We start from the raw sequence: 22,651 nt of genomic DNA on the forward strand, positions 1-22,651 counted from the left end.
GGATTTAGTCATTTTTCACTTTCATAGTTACAAATTAGATATTTCTGTTCAAACATATCAAACTGAACATAAAGTATAAGGTATAGCAACAGGGCTTTTATGTTAATACCCTACCTTCAATTAACCAATATATTTTCTTTTAGTTGTGTACTTGTTGCTATGCTGTTTGCCGTCTGTTTTCTGTTGCCACTGCACTTGAAAGCATTAATCACTGACACTGACTAACTTTTGGACTTCCTATACATCCTGCTCTGTGGTAGATGATACAAGAACCAATGCCACTACAAAAGCCAAATGTTTCCTCTCTGGGGTTGACAGACTGCTGAATGACTTATAGCCACCAAGCACTCAAAATACGACTAGACACGTACAATACCAGTGCAGTCAACTCCATGTTGCTTGTTTGCATATATGATATATAACACTGTTTTTGTTGTTGTTGCCACACTTGCAGTGTTGCTCTAGATGACAATTTGGCAAATATTCCCCATCACTTAGATCTGTTTTAGCATCCTTTGCGTTTGGTTCTAACAAGTAATACGATGTTGAGCATGATGGTAAATGTGCATGATGACGCTGACATGCTGACATTTCACATTTCACATTTCTTTAAACGTGTACTGACAAATAAACTTGGACATACATATTCAGTGTTACCGTAATTCTACGCTGCTCTGACGTAACCACGGTGATAAACATATGAAGGCAGATTTAAACATGAATGAAGCCTTCAGTTTGCCCCAGTCATCGTCAGCACTCATCAGACATGACCTCATGATAATTTCCTGCCAACCACAAACCTGATAATCAACCTCAGTCATTCACAATCAGTGATAGGTGGGTGTGGACTCCATGAGGCAAAATACGTGTAAGAAACATTCGATCACATTCTAGTTGGACTGAAATCGACAATGTGTGCAGCTTTGACCCGACTCTGTTCTAAATATTTTGGTTGATAGTTTAAACTTAGGATGTGGCTTTAGTGGACAAGAGGTCAGGAAGGGTTGGTCCTCTGAGGATTGTCTGTCATGTGACCAGCAGAGGAGAACTGACACTGAGTGTTCAAGGGAAGTTAAATGTCTTGCAATGTGATTCACAGTGACTCCAACAACATTGAGGGGAATTCCTATGAGTTTTGACCTTGAATTAATCAGTCAGCTATTTTGCTGTTTGCCTCAATTCACAATATCCTTGATGGTAATGACAGCAACTTTGCATTTCTACATTAGCATGTAGAATCTATTTAAATTTATAGGCTAACATGTATTGATGTATGCTACAGTGTTTGCCATCTAGGGAAAATATGACTGTTTCATCCTTTTGATTCCATTTGGTTCATATTGTGATGGTTCATGGTTCCAAGTATCTGTTGTTTGTTACATTATAACATCAGGTTTCTACTTTATCAACTTGAGGATTTGTTAGGAAATATACATATTTTTAAAGCTGAGGATGTGGATTCTTTGAATATATATCAATTAAATGTCACTTTATTTTGGAGGGGTATGTTGGTAAAGAAATGATGACCTTTAAAAAATATGTGTGTTTTTTGTTGCTGAGGGCTGGAATGAAAATGTTGGCACCAAAAAAAGAACATCAATATTTAAAAAATATATACTTTTTTCTTACTATTTACACAAATAAATCACCTGAGGCAACTTATTACTATTCATTCATTTGTTTCTTTATTTATGTTTTCCTTTGTTCCCCTTATTGGGCCTGTTGATAAGGTTATGATTATAAATGTATCAGTCTGATTTGGAATTGTTGAGTTTGATATTGGTGTTGTTTTATAGTTTGTGTCTGTTCTTTGCTGAATATCAGTAGTATTCATTTTTCACTTATAATTCATTACCTTTTTTATTATTATTTATTTTATCGTCACATTAACATTCACAATATTCAAGAATAATAGTGTACTTCCTGCATTCCACTATCTGTCTGCTCCCACTCCCTTCCTGCATTGGAAACGTTTTGCTGCAACATTGCGTAACAAACTTTCTATCCTCATTATGTGTGTGTGTGTGTGTGTGTGTGTGTGTGTGTGTGTGTGTGTGTGTGTGTGTATTCGTCATGTTGGTTATAATTCACTACGTGCGCTCTTTTACGCAGCGCGCTCAGCTCCTGGTGGGAGTGGGGGAACTTGAGCCTTGCGGAGCAGGGTGGGGCGGGGTGCGCTGAGCTGGGAGAAGAGGGGTGTGTGTGTCCGGGGCATATAAGTACTCAGATCCAAGATCAGAACGAGTGAAGAAGGAAAAGTTTTCACACGCTGAAGGAACATTTCGAAGAGGAGAATCCACAGAGAGAAAGTAAGTCACTGCTACTTTAAGAGTTTCTTATTCCAAAGACCTAACGGTTTCCTCATTTAGACCAGAGAGAGTCTGTTGTTCCAGGGATGGTTTATAGTACAACTGTCCACATGTTTACAAAAGCAGAGTTCAAATCAAAGATATATCACAGTGTGGAACTTTTGTCTTATTCACTGGATGTTTTCTTGCCTTTGCTGATCTTGAACATCATCACGCTTCTGTCAACTCTAAATGAAAGTTTTTTAATTCAGTTTTGAGTCTGCTGAAGTTTTTTCTGTTGTCATCAACTGCAACAATCCAATTAATCACCTCACTTGGTTCGGTTAATAAGAAAAGCGAGGCCTCTCTATCCTCTCACGAAGACCTGTTTTTTTTAAAGCAAGCCTCATGTTCACTGCAAGAAACAACAAGTGAAAGTGTTTTCATGTGTTCAGCCTTGTTGGTTGGCGGCCAACCAGCTGCAGCTAATCATTCCCCTTCTCTCAGACATAAGGCTGGAGGGTATGACCAAAAATGATATGAAAATCATAATTTGTGGATATTGAGAATTATCACAATACATTTTACAATTTGATTTAAGTTAAGTTTAAAGACGAAGATTTTTGCAGCTGAGTAAAGGCTGTGGGTTTAAACTCTTCTTTATGAGCAGCATGACAAACACTTGATAAACAGATAAAACATTTACGAAATCTGAGGTTGATGCAGTGGTGGCTCAAGGATATTTCTGAAGAGGCTATGAGCAAAGCCACGCGACATTGAAAATATTTTCAAAACTGTCCCTTGGTCTAGCTCATGGTGTAAAAAAGTTTAGAATATAAAAAATGGTACCAAATTGTCACATTTATTGTCAGTATTGTTAGTAAGCCACTAGCTAATGTGTAAAAAAGACTACTGATAAGACAGGGGTCAATCTGATTTCTTTTGGATTTGCCCTGGACAGATCAATAATGTGTGATTCCTCCTCACTGCTTGCACAATTCATAAGTAATATATTAACATATATTGATCTTTTGCTGTATGACTTGTGATGAAAATAATTTTGTGATGATAATTGGTTTTATTGCCCAACCCTATGCAGAAACATTGAAGGATAAGGAATTTACAGGATTTCAACTGTTTCTCAAGACATTCCAGGCAATTACATTTTTTACATAATGTTTTTTTTCCTTTTTTTTTTTTGAGTTAAATCAACTAATCAGTGATACATGGGAACAACCTCACTTAACAAATAAGCCCAGCCAAAGTTTGACGTAGCTCAGAGGCCAGTGGGTGTACCAGGCATGTCAGCATGCCAACCCAAACTGACTGTGGAACAAGTGCAGAGCTGCAGAGTGAGAGAGGACACATGCACCACACATGATGTATGCTGGGGGGTCGTGATGGGCAAAGCAAGAAAGAGATGAAGAAGTAACACTTCATTTCAAGCTTGGCTGATGGCTGTATTATAAACCCATTTGAGTTTGTGCATTAAAGCACGAGGAAGAGCAGCACTGCCAAAAAAAACAGGCTTGTGGCTTTTCATGGTTTTATGGGGTTGAGTGGGTGACTAATTGGCTAATTTACTGGCCACCTAAGGTGCAGCAGGGAGATAACTTGGCTTGTTTAAAGCCTGTGAAGACACAAACAATGAGCAGAACAGCATGAAAAGCTGTTGTTATGTTTGAAAAGTATCATTGTTGCTGTAATTCTTAAACAATTATGTTTGCACCTTTGATTTTTTTCACAAATATTCAGTCCCGTATTGTCAGTGAGTATAAAGAGGGATGCAGACTTCAATTAACAGAAGTTCATTAAATTGCCCAGTTAGGAGAATGTGTTTCACTTTGTTTCAATCATCATCAGGTCAGAGAGTGTGACTCCTGGATGAGGATCCGTGAAAGACAGAGGACATTACATCAACTTACTTTAACCTTAACTTTAAGTTGCCTTACTGTTGCCCTAATCTAAAACCTAAACCTGAAATTAAAATATGTTTTAACCTTAAAATTAAATGATTTACATTATGAGGACCTGCTATTTGTCCTGATATGGAAGAATTATGTGATTGTTTAAACAGATGCAAGTCGTTACAACATGAGTAATACCTGGACCACACACACACACACACACACACACACAGGTTTGCACAGTTGTCAACTTTGCATTGACTTCTATTCATCGTGGGCAACAGAATCAAAACCTTACCTCTAACCTTAATCGTGAACAGTTAATGCCTTACCCTAATCTTAACCTACACCACAATTCACATCTTATCACTAACTTTTGACCATAATTGCATATGGACATCAAGTCTCATACTGTGATGCATCCCTCCCTAATACCCCTTCTGTCCATCATAACTTCACCATCACTGCCTTACCAGTGTCCTGTGTCAGGGTAAATAATAATAGGATTACAACACGGTCAGACTCTCATAGATGCTTGTCTGTATAAATGTGCAGGAAGTTTCCTCAGCAGCTTTACTCTGAACTGCTGACTGTTAAAGTTTTACAAAGACAACATGGTGAGATGCACTGAAACAGACTGAGGGCAAAGTAAATGTGCACAGCTCTGCATCCTCGGTTGGCCAGTTATACCTCAGCAACTCTAGTTATGAATAGTAGTGAGGTTTGTCTCCTCCAAAGTAAGTAGCCATCATGAGTTTGTCTGGTGCTTACTACCTACAAAACTAAAGAGCATTTTAACAGCTAACTCCATCATTTCATGTTATTAGCTAAGGAAATTAGCGTTAATCTACAACACAGGGCCATGTTGTAGAAAAAGACATTTGGAGATTTCGAAAATAAAGTTGTTAATATTATGAGAATTAAGACAGACTTGAGAAGAAACTCCTAATCTTACGAGAAAAAGTCCTACTTTTACACAAGTAAAGTTTAAATATTATGAGAAAAAAATCGTAGTTTACATTTTTTTAGGAAATAAGCACCAAGGAGAACTCATACTCGCTGGACTTTGACTCTTTCAGGATCTGAAATAGTGAACCAATGTTATAGTGAAACTTTAAAACCTCTTTGAATATCATGCAGATGTAACCAACGATTCTTCTTGAAATCTTGTAATTCTTTTTCTTCAACATGTCACTAATACGCCATCATACCAACTTGCTTGCTATAGTTGATTGATGTATAAGTTGTCATCTCAGTCATAGACTGAGATAACAACTTCTGTTGACTTCCATGTGACATGGATGACCTGCTCTATTATGAAACTGCTATTTTTTTGTGTGCAATCTTCCACCCTTCAAACTGTTTGGGTGTAGGGTGTAACAGAATGGAAAGTTCTACAGGAGATGCATCAGCATCTAATGGGAGTGAGGGGTGTTTGTAAAAATGCAAATAATAAACCGGTGCCGCAGCCTTGAGTGTCTTTTGTGCAATGGACAAGTTGCAGATGTTGAGAGAAAGGAGCGAAGGGAGGGGGTGAAAGGGAAAGGCCTCCTCCCTCTGCCTTCCATTTGTGTAAACACTTTTTGTTTTCAGTTTCCCTATGCTGATTTTGCTGCATGACATTTAACCCTGAGTTTAGAGGCTGAAGGACAGGCTTATATATATTTTTAATCTGTTTGTTTGGCAGGGACAGTGACGATGGGCAGGAAATGCTTGTAAGGGAATGACATGCATTAAATAGTTGAGCAGAGTTGAACCAGGAACTCAGTACTCAGGGGAATTTGTGGTATGCGCCCTAATCATTGGGATATTACGACACCCTAGGACAGGCTTATCTTTAATGTGACAAATGATCTAATTCCGCTGTGATCCCACCCTCACCGAATGAGAGGGAGGAAAACATGGCAGTGTGATAGATGTTCATATGATCCATGCATCTACACCCACGTGCACAGGGACATGCACGGAAATTACATTACGCTCCTGCAGCTGGGGAGAGGCAGATAGAATCTAGTTCCTTGCAGGAGGCGTGTTAGATTGTTCACGGAGTGTAGCTGACAAGGATAAAGGCTAAATACCCCAGAATGCTTTGGGAAAGCTCAACGACCGGGGAGAGCACGCGTCTGGAACGTGGTAATGGTGGGAAATAGTGAAAGAGAAAATATAATGGGTGTTTTCGTGATGGAGAGGTGAAAAAATTTAAGAGATGTTTTTTTGTTATGGATACAAAGTTTGGTGGAATGAAATTCCATACCGTCTCTATAATGACCTCTACAGTGTCTTGTGTTGTCCATTTTCTGTCTGCTGCTTCAACAATTGTGATGAGCTGCTTCGACATTTTCTCAACCAATGCCCTGTTTCACATGTTTGGTCTCTGAGATTTCTGCTTTTCTGCCGATAAAGTTGAGACAAATAACATTTTGTTTGTGGTCCTCACACCATAAAAAGTCAACCATAACATCCAAAAACAATATCTACTTCAATCTGGATATTTCACAGAACAAATACTGGCAATTAGCAATTCTCCAGAGGTATATCATGGTATTTATTCAGTGATAAATATCTCAACACTTGGTCACATGATCGATACTGCTCGGGGTAGGTGATAAAACGTGTTTTTGTAATTTCAACCACCAAGAGGAGCCTCAGGGATTATACTTTACACTATTTGCCAATAAGTGTTTTGGTTGGCCCTTTACATTGATCATCTAAACTTAGTTTGGTAATCCTGGAAAAGCTAGCCAGAGCTGGCTACACTTTGAAAAATGCAACTGATACACACCACCCCCTCCCATCAGCTGTCTCGTCACATGAATGTGAACTCCTGGAAGCCGACTTTTCCGTGTATTGCTCGCTAACCTCTGTCTGTCATCTGCGCTTCAGCTGGGTACTGTATGTCTGCAGGTACGCCAGCCAATCATTTCATTCGGTCCAAAGAAGCAAATTGCCAACCCTATTTTTAAATTGCAAAACATTTTCACAAGTGGGATGATTCAATTTTTATTGACAATTCAAGGATTTTTTTATTTGTCCCCTAGAATGCCAAGCGAGCGGTTAACAGTCAGGGGCGTGTCAGAGGTAGGGCGCTTTCCCGGAGCAGCCCCGCCCACCAGGGTGGAGCTGACCATTCAGAAAGATGGGGAGAAGAAACAGGAAGATGGAGCCTGTCGCCGATGGTTCAGGAAGATGTGTCCGTGCTGCTGTAAGCGCCAGAGCAGCACCTCCTTCGATGTCACAGACAAGGTTGAAGTGGTCAAACCTCCAGCCCCAGAGCCTGTCAAGCCAAAGCCTGAGAATGGAGAAGCAAAGGAGATGGAAGGTAGTGTGATTGACTTTTGGAATAAACTGTTATATCATGTATATCATAAGGACAACAGGCTTAGATCAAATCTCTGTTTTTGCATCATGCACATATTGAAACACTGTTGTGAAACTTTCTCTTTCAGAAATAAAGCTGCTGGTGCGTTCGGTTGACCTGCTGAGTTCCAAGACAGGTCAGAACAGACAGGAGCACCACACTGACTTGTATCACGGTGATGAGCTGATCATTCGCAGAGGACAGACCTTCCAGATAGAGCTGGAGCTGAGCAGGCCCTTCTGTGCTGCCACTGACAAGCTGCATCTGGACCTGAAGACAGGTATGAGATGAATGTATTGATGCCCTGGGAGTTATGGGGTGATACGTGGTTTAGAGATTAATATAACATATAAAATAACATAGCAAATAACTTCTTCCAATATGCCAATACTTTAAACACAAATAGAAATAGAAGATGAATTCATGAAATAAATGAAAAAAATTATGAATTGAAAAGTTATAACAGTATTATTGTAATCGTAGTAGTCGCTATCTTATTTACTACGATCTATTCACATATGTGGAAAAAAGTTAAGTAAATAAGCAGTAGTACGGTACAAATAATGGAAAAATGTGGGCATAGATGTTGCACATATAATTGGCCCCCTACTTCCTGTAAATAATGGCCCCCGCTTTAGAACCTTTTTGATGCGTCACTGGATAAATGGTTGAAATTAAAAAAGTATATTGTAACTGTAAACTTGACCAACCCAACCTTTGGTTCGGGTAAAAAACAATGGCAAATAACAATAAGTATGAAATCTATTAAAATGTACACATTTGGAGCATGGTTGACTTGAGTTCATCTGACTGTCTTTTGACGGATTAAGACAACCAGTCCACGAAGAATAAACTAATACAAATGTTTACAATTGGTGGACTGCCCCTTTAACCAACGTTTATTGCGAACCCATGTGAAACGCGGAGGAACGAACCCTTGACTCAAAACAGAGCCTGGGAAATGTGGTCAAAATGCTATGCATACCGAAGACATTTAAATGGATCAGCAGTTCAGCCGTACGCCACAAGTTTTGGATTCCACCACCCAGCCCAGTGCTAACACTTTCCAGACCTCAGGACACTGAACACCTCCCTCTGGTATTTACAGGCCTCACACTGCTACGACCCACAGCACGCTGGGGAATAAAGGGCTATTACATCACCACAGAGAAATGATTATCAGTCACCGGCAGCTTAGATTGTTACATGCTCGTGTGGGAGGAGAATAACTATCATCCACATTCAACATACACTCGTTATCTTTGCACTAACTGTTGCATTTAAGGTAAAGGTTTTTAGGCGTTTAGGAAGCTTTTTATCATTGCCACTTGTTAAACTTCTCTAAGAAAAGAAAAAAAGATCCAAGTCTGTTCAGTGCAGATGGTGCCAATCTCTGAAAATAACAACATGTTTCTTGAATTGATTTCCTTTTGAATAAGTCCTCAGTGGTGAGAAAGGAAGAATGGGGTCTTGACTGGCGTCAGCTGGAGAACAATGAGGACCTAAACTCGCCCCAGACCAGGAGGGTGCCACAAAGCAAATAGCTCAAGATAAACTTAGTTCGAAGTCGGTTAAGCTGTTTTGGGCTTTTCCTCAACAAAATTCTGGTGAAATACACAAGAACATCTATGTTAGTCACCCCAAGATAAATCAGTCAGAAATGTGCTGGACTATCTGCAGGGAGGTGTGTCTTCTGCAGAACTCGATGTCTTCCAGACCCAGAGTCAGAGGAACATGCACAGCGGGAACTGTGATGCATGTGTGGTTTACAGTTTGGTTGGATTGTCATCCACTGTGAGAGTCAAACACTTTGACACAGATAATTAAACATAAGGTTTGTTCTCCTGCCATCTACATGTTGTAATAAAGTCCTTCTGCTTCCATAGCTGCTGTATAACATGAGTTCATCCAAGTTCAAAGCTATAAGAATGAGAAAACAACTTAAATCTTGAGGCACTGTGCAAGTGTGATTCAAATATACTTTTGGCTGCTTAAAAACACCCCACAAAACATAACACTGCCCTTTAGTCAAGTACATTTCTCTGCAAACGTTTCCAAATGTTTCCATCTGCAGTGAAAGGTCTATATTATGTATGCATTCTCTGTATTTTTATTTTATTTTATTGTCTGGTCTTCCTCACTCTGACTAACGACAGTCTCCTAGCTCTTCAGATTTAAGGGACGGATACAAGAGTGGTATTGATCTTCTCATGAAACTCTTTGTGAGAAAGTATATATTTGAAAAAATGGAACTTGTATTTACATTTGCATTACTTCAAAAGACAGTACATTGTACAGGAGGCTGCCATCTAAAGCCACAGCATAAAAACATTACAAAACGTTTCTTTATGTGTCTTCCATAATGGTGCATTCTGATTCAACATGACTCAAATATCACCTCTCTGGTGTAGGTCCCCTGCCCATGGTGTCCAAAGGCACCCACGTCATCATTCCTCTGGTGGATCACCTGGAGGATGAACGCTGGGAGGCAAAGATCGTAGCAGAGAACGGCAACAAGATCAAGTTGTCCGTCAACTCTCCAGCCAGCGCTGTGATTGGCCTGTTCGGGCTCAGCGTGGTGACTCGCTCTATAAAGGGAGAGGCCACAACTACGTACAACTCCAACAACACCATTGTCATGCTCTTCAACCCTTGGTGTGAAGGTAAGAGCGTTTCCATGAGCCCCACAAGCAAAATGAAGCAAAGAAGATTGGTGTTAAGAGAAGATTGGTAGAAGACAGACAGTGTTACATAAACTGTATGGAATTAATAACATTTCATCTGTCCTAAGATTAGCTTTTAGGCCGTATATCTTTAAAACAAAATCTATATTTTTGCTGGCAGAAAAACAGTTTTTTCCTGCTGAGCTGCCAGGAGCGATGTTCCGAGAAAATAGCTGCTGTGTAACAGCATCATCATTCAGACAGCAAATACTGGCACAAGATACGTCAGATGTGTGTACAGTCTCCGAATCTATGCAAGGAGTGCTGATATAATGTTACACATGAGTGAAAAAGGCCAACTTGATCCACTTTGCTGCTGTCAATCAAATAGCTACAGCGTGATCCTGTAACTATGGGAGTTATGTAACTTCACTGGCTACAATTCAAGACAGCTGGTAAACTTGGTTATTCTACTACAGCTCCTGCCTGAATTGTGCGTGACTAAAACATTATTGCAAGATAAAACATCATATAACATCATTTTTGAAATTATTACAGATAAATAAGGTTGATCCTGGTGTTTGCACATTTAGCTACTTTGGTTGTGAATATTGTCCAATTGAGGGCAGCAAAAACAAGCTGAATAGACATATATAATATGGCCTTTTAACTTGATATGAAAGCATCATAGCAAACTGCCAGTTACTACATACCAGGAAAAAAAAAATTGCGTTGCAGTTTCTCTGGCTGTCTGGGGAGTGTTAGTCATGTATATGTTCTTCTTTTAGCTCTGGGATCAAACTGAAATTATTGCAGATGGGATGAGGGCCGGACCCATCTAGAGCAAATAAACATGATTTCAGTCACTGGCTTGGTGTCCAGATTATTGTTCCACTATACAGTTAGCAATGTTGTTAGCATTGTTGGTGTCAATGATATTATTTTACCTGAGCGTCTCCTTCCAAATTTTTGGCAACTGGGAAGGTTTTCTCAAAGTTGGCAATAAAAATCAAAGAAGTGGCACCAATGTCTAGTTCTGGACTCGATAGCTGGTTGTTAGCTTTGTCTGGTGCAGAACAGGTAGTGTAAGTTTACAGATTATTTTCGCTAAAAACAAAGAGGCCTTGTCTCATATCCTATCAAAAGCTTATGAGACTGTTAAGAATGAACCAGAAAAATAAGATTGTTGTCCATAAAACCAAATAATTAGCTGAAACACATTAAAATGCTCTATTGAGCTGAGTGGAACTTCAGAATCAGCAAATCATCAGATAATTATCAGTGGATGTTACACCTTTCACACATTCATAGTCATTTTATCCAATTCTAATAGAAAATAATGATTAGAATCACTTTGAATGCCATGCATGCTGAGTTATGTTCATGATATAAAATAATTGTTTTTGCACTCAGATATCATCTTTCAGTTTTGCTGGGATAAGTATGTCCTCATTTCTAAATAAATTCTTAAAGTAATATCTTTTTTTTAAATAATGTATGGTCACAAAGTTTCTTATTCATTTAAATAGAAGCATTAGGAAATGTGATCTGTTGTTTACTCTCTCTTTCAGTTTGCTGAGCACTGCAAACTATACTCACAGGAAATTTAGCAGAAAAGCAGTACATTTGCGTCACAGCAAACAAAACAAAAAAAATGTGGGCCTGGATTTGATTAAAAGATGGTCTTTCATTATGGGGTTGCTGCTTTTGGCAGCACGCCCAATCTCCTCTTCCGTTTTTCAATCTCTTATTCCCGAGACCAATTTCTCCCTCACGCTCATAAAAGTCAAAATCCCACAATTACTGTATAAAATGCCACGGGGCGAGCTCAGAGTAATCCCACAGCTGGTGACAACGTCCTCTCCCTCCCTTTTACAGCCTCCATGTGTATTTCCTTCCTTTAAATGCCTCGCCCACTCAGCCCTACTCCCTTCTTCCTATCTGCTGACCCGCCCTCACTCCATCACCCCACTGCTCCTTTCTTTGGCCTCCTCCTTATTCTTCATCCTGTGTGTGTGTGTGTGTGTGTGTGTGAGTGTGTGTGTGTGTGTGTCTTTCGTCACAAATTCCACAATGTTCAGTGAAGAAGTGAAAACTGCAATCATCATAGCTGCCAGATAAAGTCAACTTCACCTCCCTCTGTTCTCTCCTTTAGAAATCTCAAGTCACTCTGCTACGCTCCACTCTCTCTCCCTCATTCCCTCCCAAGCATAACATCCCCTCTTTCTCTTTCCTCCCTCATGACCTCTTCCCTTCACTTTGGAAGTGTGCTTGTTTCACGTCCATATTGAATACTCTACTACTTTTACTGCTTTCTCTTTTTTTCCTTTTGTCGCGTTCCTTTTTGTGACCCACCGCTAACCACTGAAGAATCAGCAAGAGATAATGAGATGGAAAAAGAAAGACTATGTTTGTGAAGCTCGTGTCAGGGGGTGCACACCCAAGTCTGCAGCGCTGATGTCACTCAGAACAGACTACTTCCCATAAATGAGTGTGGGCCCCATTTCAAGGTCCAAAGATTCTTTGTGTTTCTTAACCATTTCCTGGCCCAGGAGACTCTTGGGGACATGATTTGTGAATAGAAATCACATTCTTTGGGGGCCTAGTCACTGAAGAGGTGAACAAAGCATGGATTGTGGGTCATTTCCACAGGAAAATAGGCAAAAGTCTTCACCAGAGTTCTACTGAAATAAGAATAATAAAAAGATGTGCTAGTGTATCTTACAGAAAGCACACACACATACCCACACCCAAACACACACACAAACACACATACACACATACATGTATACACTGTTTTGTCAGAATAGTTTTTATGTTGAAAAATGATCACACACATACTGTGTATTTAACTGTGTCCTGTGTTTCCAGAGGATGCAGTGTTCCTGGATGATGAGGAGGAGAGGAACGAGTATGTGCTGAATGACACTGGGAGGATTTACTATGGCACAGAGAAACAAATTGGTGCCCGGACATGGAACTTTGGACAGGTGTGCACTATCAAGACATTCAGCCCATTTGTTCTTATGCTGAAGTTGTACATCTTTAAAAACAGTGTTTGATTTTGTTTAATTTGAAAAAAATGCTCAATTCCCATCTAAATGAACTACTTTCTTAATAAATCGTTTGTGTGGTGGGGGGTTTCACTGTAGTTTCATGAAGGAATCCTGGATGCGTGTCTGTTCATCCTGGAGAAGAGTGACATGCCTCCGTCTGGTCGAGGGGATCCTGTCAATGTGGTCAGGGTTATATCTGCCATGGTAAGACAGTTAACATATACGAGACTAAATACATTGGTAAAATATAAAAATGTATATTAATTTATATCACATATGTATAACACACATACTATATACTGCATGAAATTCTAATTCAGTAGCAGTCATAGTAATCAAAGGGAAATGCCACTAATTTTACACATCAAAGGCCATTTATAGGCCTCCAGCAGTACATTGTGCACATATGAAAGAAGTTGTATACTGCATTCTGTAGCTTGAAGTCTTTTCCCTTAGTTGTGTCTGAAGTTTTAATTTAAGTTTTTTTAATGAAAAAGATCTGTTGGTGTGGAGTTAAAGAGACATACAATTACTAAACCTCTGTGGAAAGCTCAGCTCTTCTTTGCTTGAGGCTAGAGGCCTGAGGCTACATGAGCTGCTAATAGCATAAAACACCCAATTCTCAAGTTGAACAGTTAAAGGTAATGTCAGGCTCTCGGTCTTGATAAGGACCAAAACTATTTAGAATAAAACAGAGGTGGAAGGTGGAAGTGTTATTTTTCAGACTAATAAAGTTGTCGTTTTACTATCCAGTGTCTACATTGTATATTGTACTATTTAATTAGCTAAAGTGGATTTGGACACAACCTAAATGCACATGTGTCATGTACTTTAGATCAGTTGTTGTCACACTTTTGTACATTAAGGACCCCTTCACTGACACAAATAAGACTGCAGACCCCCGTTTGAAAAATAGTCACACATTTTTATACTTCTATTTGATTAAAAATATCAGGGATGGACGATATTGCCAAAAATTATTTTTAAGATAAAGAATTTCGTATCACTCGATATTTATAATCATCACATTAAATGTAATATTATTATATCTTAAATTTTAAGGATTTAATGGTGAAGGTTCTTCTTTATGACAAACACTTAATGTGTTTTACCTCCTCACTCTGCTTACATAGTGCATAAACATTAATGTATATCAATTTATGTTGGACTTGTTGGGCTATTGATTATATTGCAATAATTATTAATTTTGTTTTATTGCCCAGCCTTATTAAATATAAAGAATATCACCTCACTGTCTTTAATTGTAGCTACAGCCCATATAATCTCTTGCATCCTTTTTTGAAAACAGTATAATGGCAGTAACATGTCTTTGATTGAGTCTCCATCCTTTTTCCAGATTAACGCTCAGGATGACTACGGGGTTCTGGTCGGGAACTGGTCTGGGAAATACTCAGACGGAGTGTCTCCCGCGGCGTGGAGCAGCAGCGTGGAGATCCTGAGGAAGTACCACTCCTCCAGCGGCACGCCTGTGTGCTATGGACAGTGCTGGGTATTTTCTGGGGTCACTACAACAGGTGAGCATGTGACATAAATCATGCGGTGGTGTTTTTATAGAGAGGCTGGAGCTTAGTGGGTGGTGGTGGAAGGCATGTGAAGGGTGTATTTGTGTGTATGAGTGTGTGTGAAATGCCACAGAGAAAACCAGTGTTGTATCTCCCAGTGTTCACATGAGTTTGACTCACAGTGTCTAAATTAATTGTAATCCCGATTTCCTGTTTGTCAGGCTCCGTTCATCAGCTCTCACTGCTCTGGAACAGAATGTTTCATTTAATCTGTGCTTGCAGGATTCCTCACATGATATCACAACTGCAGCGTTGCTCTTGATAGCAGCACATAGCTCATGTACACCAGAAATACCTTGCATTGGCATTCCTGTCATACCTCCTACTTTTATCACAGATAGAGCCACATGTGTTGCTTTCATTCATGCAGGTTTATGAACTTTCACTGCAGCCATGCAAACGTCATCTTTATAGGATTGTTATGTGTGTTTGCTCACGCTTTGCATCTGGAAACATAATTCAACTATTACATGAGTTTTAATTGATGTATATGTTATATCTGTGTCTGTCTTTTTTTCCAGTGTTGCGGTGTCTTGGGATACCATCCCGCAGCGTGACTAACTTCCAGTCCGCTCACGATACTGACGTGTCCCTGACCACCGATGTGTATTTCGATGAGGAAATGGAGCCGATCGACTACCTCAATAGTGACTCTGTATGGTAAGATGTGTATCTCTACATTGACAGGAGCCCCCTACGAGGAAAATTGCCCGCTGCTAAATCCATCCCTTTGGAATGCACTGTACATTTAGAGCCCTCCTAACTTGACTTGACCCTGAGACTTCATAGACTTTCAATTATCTGCAGCTCCTGTCAGACTCAAGAGGCTGAACTGAGATCCCATATATGTAGTACAGTCCTTAGATAGGTGCCATTTCTTGTCCCTCTATAGCTGGACCAGGCACCTGTTGCTCCATAAATGGAGCAATGTTAGCATACTCCATCTGAAACAATAATTAATGTTGAATTTCATTAAATCTATACTAGCTGATAGGGCTAAGCAATACAAAAATAACTAAAGTCCAATATATATTGGTATATTGATTATGCTTCGTACAATCAGAGTGAGGTTTTACACATAATTGATCTACCTCAGATTTGTTTTGCTGTTAATCAATTGGAAAAATGATAATAATGTGATATTTGAATGACATTTATTGACATTGACTGATACGAAAAATGTTATCGAGGTATAATTTCTGTCCATATCTTTCAGGCCTACAAGCTAACTAATAATGCTCTTTTTTTTAAATCTCTTTTTTTAAATGACATCTGTATTGCTCTGTAAATGCTTAACACAGTTTTTGCCCTCTATAATCACACACTCATGAACATTTTAATAATGCAAATCTGAAATTAATCTTCTAAAAACTATAATTGAAGAACATGCTATGTAATATTCAAGAAACAGCTCTACATTTTGAGAAATATGCTGATTTAATAAGCCTTTCTCGCTGAGCGTTAGATGAGAAGGATAAATTCACTCTCGTATTTGAATTAATACAAAACTAATCATGAGGCTGTTGGAACCATTTTATTACTTCATCCTTATCTTTTACTTATCTCGTTCAGTATTTCATTATTATGTCTATATCATTTTATCTTCCTTTGTTTACCTGCCTTTGCTGTATCTTCATTTCAAACTTATGAGATTTACGATGGCATTTCCTCAGTTCTTGTTCATTTGGTTTTGCTGTGTGTGTGGACGGGGTGAGTGAAGGGACGGAGGATGTTTTTTTTATTGCTGTTGTTCTGTAAAACACTTTGTGTTACATTGTATGAAAAGGGCTATCCAAATATCATCTGATCGATTGATTAGAAATCAGTGGCACACACCAAGCTGAGGTAGATCATATTCTTCTAACTTTTAATAAATCAGCTAAAGAGCATATTTCACAAAATGTCACACTGTTCCTCTTCAAACAACCTCATATTAAAACATCTTATTTCCCTTTTCACTCAGGAATTTCCACGTATGGAACGACTGCTGGATGGCCCGACCCGACCTGCCTCATGGCAATGGAGGCTGGCAGGCTGTTGACTCAACTCCACAGGAAACAAGTCAGGGCACCTTCCGCTGTGGCCCCGCTTCCATCAACGCCATCCGTTCCGGCCAAGTTTACTTCAAACATGACACGCCTTTCGTGTTCGCTGAGGTGAGTGGTATGAGTTGGTTAGTCACCACTAGATGAATAAGAATGTGTTGCCAAAGTTAGAGACAGGTGCTCAAACTAAAACTCCAGGATTAAGGATATGAAAAATTGGAGCTGAAATCAACCAGGAACTGTTTGTAGAGCCCTTGATTCTCCCTCAAGAAAACGAATTTATATTATTCACAAAAGACTTAAAGAAAAGGTCATTTGTTTTCAACTGTACGAAAGAATACAGATAATAAATAACTGTGATGGATACTTTGTTTAATCTTCTCCTGATGTTTGACCTTGTTTTTCTTGTTTTTCCGATCAGGTCAACAGTGATAAAATCTACTGGCAGAGGAACCTGGATGGCACTTTCAGCCAGATTCATAGTGAGAAGAAAGCGGTCGGCCACTGCATCAGCACCAAAGCCGTGGGCTCTGAAGAGCGGGCAGACATCACACACCTGTACAAACACCAAGAAGGTGCAGAAAAACATATTTTATTTAGACTGACGTTTCAGAGCGGCAGAATAATTCCAACACTGTTAAAATGTAATGATTTATTAAAACGTGTTCTTTTGATTTGAGGGACTGTGTCTGCAAATCTATCGCTTCTGTCAATAATTCACCTTCTCCTCCCTCTACTCTACCAGATTCCGAGGAGGAACGCATCGCCGTGGAGACTGCCAGTCGCTATGGCAGCAAGCCAGAGGTCTACTCCACGCCCATGGCTGAGGACGTAGGCGTGGAGGTGAAGATGGAGGGCGAGGGGCCGAGGATGGGCACCGATGCTAGGCTGAGCATCTTGGTGAAGAACCTGAGCTCACAGCCTCGTCAGACCATCCTGCACAGCCAGGTGGCCGTCATGTACTACACCGGTGTGCTGAAGGGCACCATCAAGAAGGAACAGATACCTGTGGAGCTTTTGCCCAATGAAGGTTGGATTTCCACTAAGCGTTAAATTACTAACTACCAATTAGCCGCCATAGTCTATATGTTTATACTAACATTGTATCAAAGGATTACGTGTTTAAAGTTAATGTTAGTCAATGTGTAGATAAGAAGTGTTTGCAGTTTGTCATATAAACTGTGCTGCTTGTTTCTGCTGCTCCCGTGCAGCCGAAACATTCAGTTCAAGACGATCATTTCTGGAGATTTTCTGTAAATCTTGCTGAACAGGGACCTCTGTGGCCAAAAGTGACAATGGCGACAAGAGGGTAAAAGTTAAGATGTAGTTTAACAGTAGCACAATTGTTCAGGAATCATGAAGACATTAAACTGTGTCATTTACATTACGATATCTAAATAAAGTAAGCACACATTAGTCACCACAAGCTTAGCTGGTGAGATCAGACCAAGTAAGGCTGAAGCAATAAAATCCATGAGTCTACTTTATTAAGCAAAGGTGTGTTTCATCATGAACAAACGTTTCATTTGTATAGAGAAAGATTATATTATTTCTTGTGACATTCAGTAATCTCACTTTATTGCAATATATTACACTGGAACTGAAAACTTTGCTAATACACAGCACTGAACACATTTTTCATGGAAGCTGAAGTTGGACAGAAACCTGGTGTAAAGAAAGCACCTTGTGAATTTAATGAATAAATAAAAATACACATTTTGCTCTCATGTCAATAACTATCCATGAAACTACACAACAGTAAAACTTGTATTGCAGAAATATTGATTATTGAACTGTGCTCCTTTTCCTTATCGCTTCGCGCAGAAAAAAACATTGAGTGGGTGCTGCCCTACCAGCAGTACCAGAACGAGCTGGTGGATCAGGCCGCCCTGATGTTGACCCTGTCTGGAAGAGTCAGCGAGACGCAGCAAGTGTTGGCCAACCAGACCACGTTCAGGCTCCGCACACCTGACCTCAACATCACGGTAGGTCAAGTAGCAATTTAGCGCAGCATTGCGCTATTTCTCTTCAGTGTAAAACTTTACTCTAAAAAGATAAGAAAGTTTTGTTCAACCCTGTGTGCAATCTGTGCCTGGCAGCAAATGGGAGAAGCCATCGTTGGCAAGGAGATGGCTGCAAAGATAACCTTCACCAACCCGCTGCCACGTACACTGAAGGATGTGGTGTTCAGAGTGGAAGGCCTGGGTCTACAAAAGGGCCATGAAGTGGTTGTAGGGTAAGAATGAGAGACGTCGCCCTCTCTTTGTGCCTCGCTGTCTCTTACCCTTCAAAATGTCCCACTACTTTTCTTCTCCAGATTAATCTTTCTCTCCTGTTTGTCCCTCTCAGTGACGTTACTGGTCACTCCACAGTGACACTGACAGAGCACTTCATCCCCACCCAGCCCGGACCCAGGAAGCTGGTGGCGTCCCTCGACTGCAAACAGCTCACGCAAGTGCACGGAGTGGCCAATATCGTCGTTCTTGAAAAATAGAATGGAACCATCATGAATTCTGCCAAGTTCCTCTATTTTAAACTATCTTGTTTGTTTTATATAGCACAATATGAAATGTTAATATTTTTAAAACTATGAATAGACACTAAACAACTGTAGCATTATCTGTATTATTTTTTACTTGGAGTAATATAAATACATTTCTGCCTTGCTCTAAAATATCAACCCTGTGGTGAAGAAGTATAAAGCAGGGTTTAAATGCATGCCAATGGAGTGCTGTAACTAACAAGCATTCATAAATTGAATTAAACTGTTCTAGTTATTAGACTGATTCTAAACTAGTGCATTTCAACACTGACTGATGTGAAGGTGCAGTCAGGTCAACAGTATTGTGTGATAGTGAAAATGCTAAATGTGTGTTATACATGTATCTTGTCATAAGGTGGAAAAAAAGAATATGTGAAAACTATTTTCAGACAAAATGAACCTCACATGGCTTAAATGAAGGAAGGGTACTGTGAAATGTTTTGAAAGGAGACACTGAAATTGACGTTTTGCAAATTGCACACTGGAATTCCCCCCAGTTTTTTTTCCTGTTAAATTTGACTGAGCATTTTGTAATCAAAGTTGGAAGACAAACTTGTTTTTCCAGACTAGTTGACAATGTGTATTTGAAAAAAATAAATCTGGAGGGACATGGCTGAAGGGTTACTTCAGTCAGAAAATTAATGCAAATTCAAAACGCTGCCTTTATATTGAAAAAGTTAGCACTCGTTAAACTGACGTGTCTCCATTTGCAGAATGTTTCTTGTGGTTGAGCCTGATAATTAAGATGTTGCTCTGTTATACTTTGTGTGTTTGTCTCCACTGTGTCTGTATAATCATACTGACATCAGCTTTACAGTATTTTGCAATTTACCTACAAAATTGGATTTGCCTCTACAAAGACAACCACATCAAAGTCCAGAGCGGCCTGAATTTTACACATAGATTTACTTGTTCTGGTCTATTTGACTTCAGCAACTAAAGGACAATGTGAAGGAACAATTTGAATAACAAGATATTATTTATCTATCTTATTTAGTGGGACTGTTTTCTGTGTCGTTTTGGTAATAAAATTTACACTGAAATGATGGCTTTGACTAATAGTTATTTTCTATCTGCATCACTTGTTACAGACACACCCGGTGTCATAGTCAGAGATGGTGAAATGATGTAATCTACAGATCAGAGAGGAGGCAGGTGTGGGCCTGTAAGATTCCTGTTCTGTAATACCACTAGTTTTATTGATTTGAGGAAAGTGTGGCATGACATTACTTCATAGTGACTCGTTTCAACAGTGCAGCTGGAATGTGGCACACCTTTGCTTCATTTCATCATTCATGTAAGATTTAGTTGAAAGGGAACTATTGGCAGAAATTTAATGTAGAATAATTCTCATTATATTTACACTAGTTCATTTCATCTATACATTGTATGAATTGTAGTTTTCTTTACCCCAGAAAAGGCCCGCCATGTTTTTTACATTAGTCCAGACTGGACAAACTAAGCAGTTTTTATGACAACTAAAGGCTACCACAGGGGAGGGTGAGGTGAGGGGTGTTCAGCTGCAACATGCAATTTCAACACTAGATATCAAAAAATTCTACACACTGTACCTTTACGATACTGAAACATTTATTTCTTGCTCTGAACCTTCAATGCAGGTATGTATTTTCCCTTTGACTTACATACTGTGCTGGGGTTTGTCGTTCTCTTCTCTGATGCTCAACAAGACCGAGCTATACATGGGATCAAATGGGGTCACTAAGATTTTGTGCCTGTGAAATAATGTAGCAGTTGCACATCACCTTTTGTGAGTGTGCAAAAAAGTCTAGTGGCAGCAGATATATTTTGTGTAGGAATGTTTGTGTACAGACATACTTTGCACATGTGTAAAAAAAGAGAAGTAGGTGAAGAAATATTTTGTACATTTATTAATTTTTGTGAAAAAGCTTTTGTAGAAGTAAGTCTATTTAATAATAATTAATACAATTACTGTATTTCTACAGCTTCAAATCTTTTTAACAGGGACACAAAATATTTGTACAAGTAAAAACATATTTTCACATGTGCAAATTATATCTGTGTGCACAAAACTTGTATGAACTGTCTACAGCTACAAAACGTTTTACACATATATGGAATATTTGGACAGCTACAAAACCTTTATACACAAATATTTCACACAGTATTTCAATATTTAAGCACAAAATATTAGTGAACCTCATTTGATCCCAAAGCTCTTTAGGTTGGACATACTTGTCTCCATCATATTCTTTGATTGGTGTCTTATTAAAGGTGTTTTATTTGTTTCATAATGAAGAGTGTTGGGTAATATATTTCTAAAAGGTCCATGTTCCATGATAACCAAAACTGCTTCCAGTTTTGTGACATTGACACTAGATTACCACTTTAAACTAGTTTATGGTTTATTTAGTTAAGAAGTAGATTTTCTTTTCTTTTCCAGTTGAAGAAAATGTCTCATTTTAAGTTTTCTTAAAACGTCTGAATCATCACTGTATAAAAATTACACTTCACAGATATACTCACAGCTCCTCCTGTACTTTTACTCTCTCATTTAGCATTTCTCAAAGGATTGTTTTATGATGGCCTTGCCAGATTAAGTAAAAATATTTGAACATATAATGTAGTGTACATGCAGCAGGGTAAGGAAAGTATTTTACCTAAGCACTGTACTGAAGAAAACATTCAAATATAAATGTATTGACATGAATATTCCAATTTCAAGGTACTTTATAAACGACTAATAGCAACTGTTGTTTTCAATCAAACTAAATGTGTATATGACCATTACATTACTTACAAATACAATTTTAACTAATATAATTACAAGGGCTGCTCTGTCTGCATAGTGGAGAGTACTTATACTTGTAAAATATATTTAGCTGAATATATGTATGTACTTTTGTTTGTGCAGCAGTTTGATCAGAGGACTTTCATTGGGATGACACCTGTTACTGACCTCTGCTGGCTGGGTCACAAAGTGCAACACGTGGAATACAACAGAACCAGAGAAGGACATGGTCGACGAATAAGCTTTTATTGTTTTCAAGGTATAAAACACAATCGTCTCTTTGATACAGTGGGAAAGGTACAGAAGTCAAAGAAAATATTACATCCAGAGCTTATTGGTTGATGTGAGGCACATATAAACTGTGAGTCAGTAGACTGGTGGCTGCTTAGTTATAAACTATTACAGCATAACTGCATTTTTTAGTGTTGGTTTAATCAGA

General features: G+C 39.0%; 1 protein-coding gene across 1 annotated transcript; it reads left to right on the plus strand.

Annotated features, from left to right (window-relative positions):
- Nucleotides 1-1,989: 1,989 nt before the first annotated feature.
- On the plus strand, nt 1,990-20,490 carry tgm1l1 (transglutaminase 1 like 1). The gene is made up of 14 exons (XM_020113175.2): nt 1,990-2,309; nt 7,234-7,514; nt 7,642-7,833; nt 9,965-10,216; nt 13,088-13,206; nt 13,369-13,476; nt 14,630-14,807; nt 15,377-15,515; nt 16,819-17,011; nt 17,322-17,475; nt 17,646-17,930; nt 18,725-18,885; nt 19,000-19,136; nt 19,250-20,490. The coding sequence occupies exons 2-14, from the start codon at nt 7,235-7,237 to the stop codon at nt 19,392-19,394; spliced, it is 2,343 nt and encodes a 780-aa protein (XP_019968734.2). The 5' UTR covers nt 1,990-2,309; nt 7,234; the 3' UTR covers nt 19,395-20,490.
- Nucleotides 20,491-22,651: the final 2,161 nt, after the last annotated feature.

Source organism: Paralichthys olivaceus, chromosome 16 (assembly GCF_024713975.1).
Source record: "Paralichthys olivaceus isolate ysfri-2021 chromosome 16, ASM2471397v2, whole genome shotgun sequence".
NCBI lineage: Eukaryota > Metazoa > Chordata > Actinopteri > Pleuronectiformes > Paralichthyidae > Paralichthys > Paralichthys olivaceus.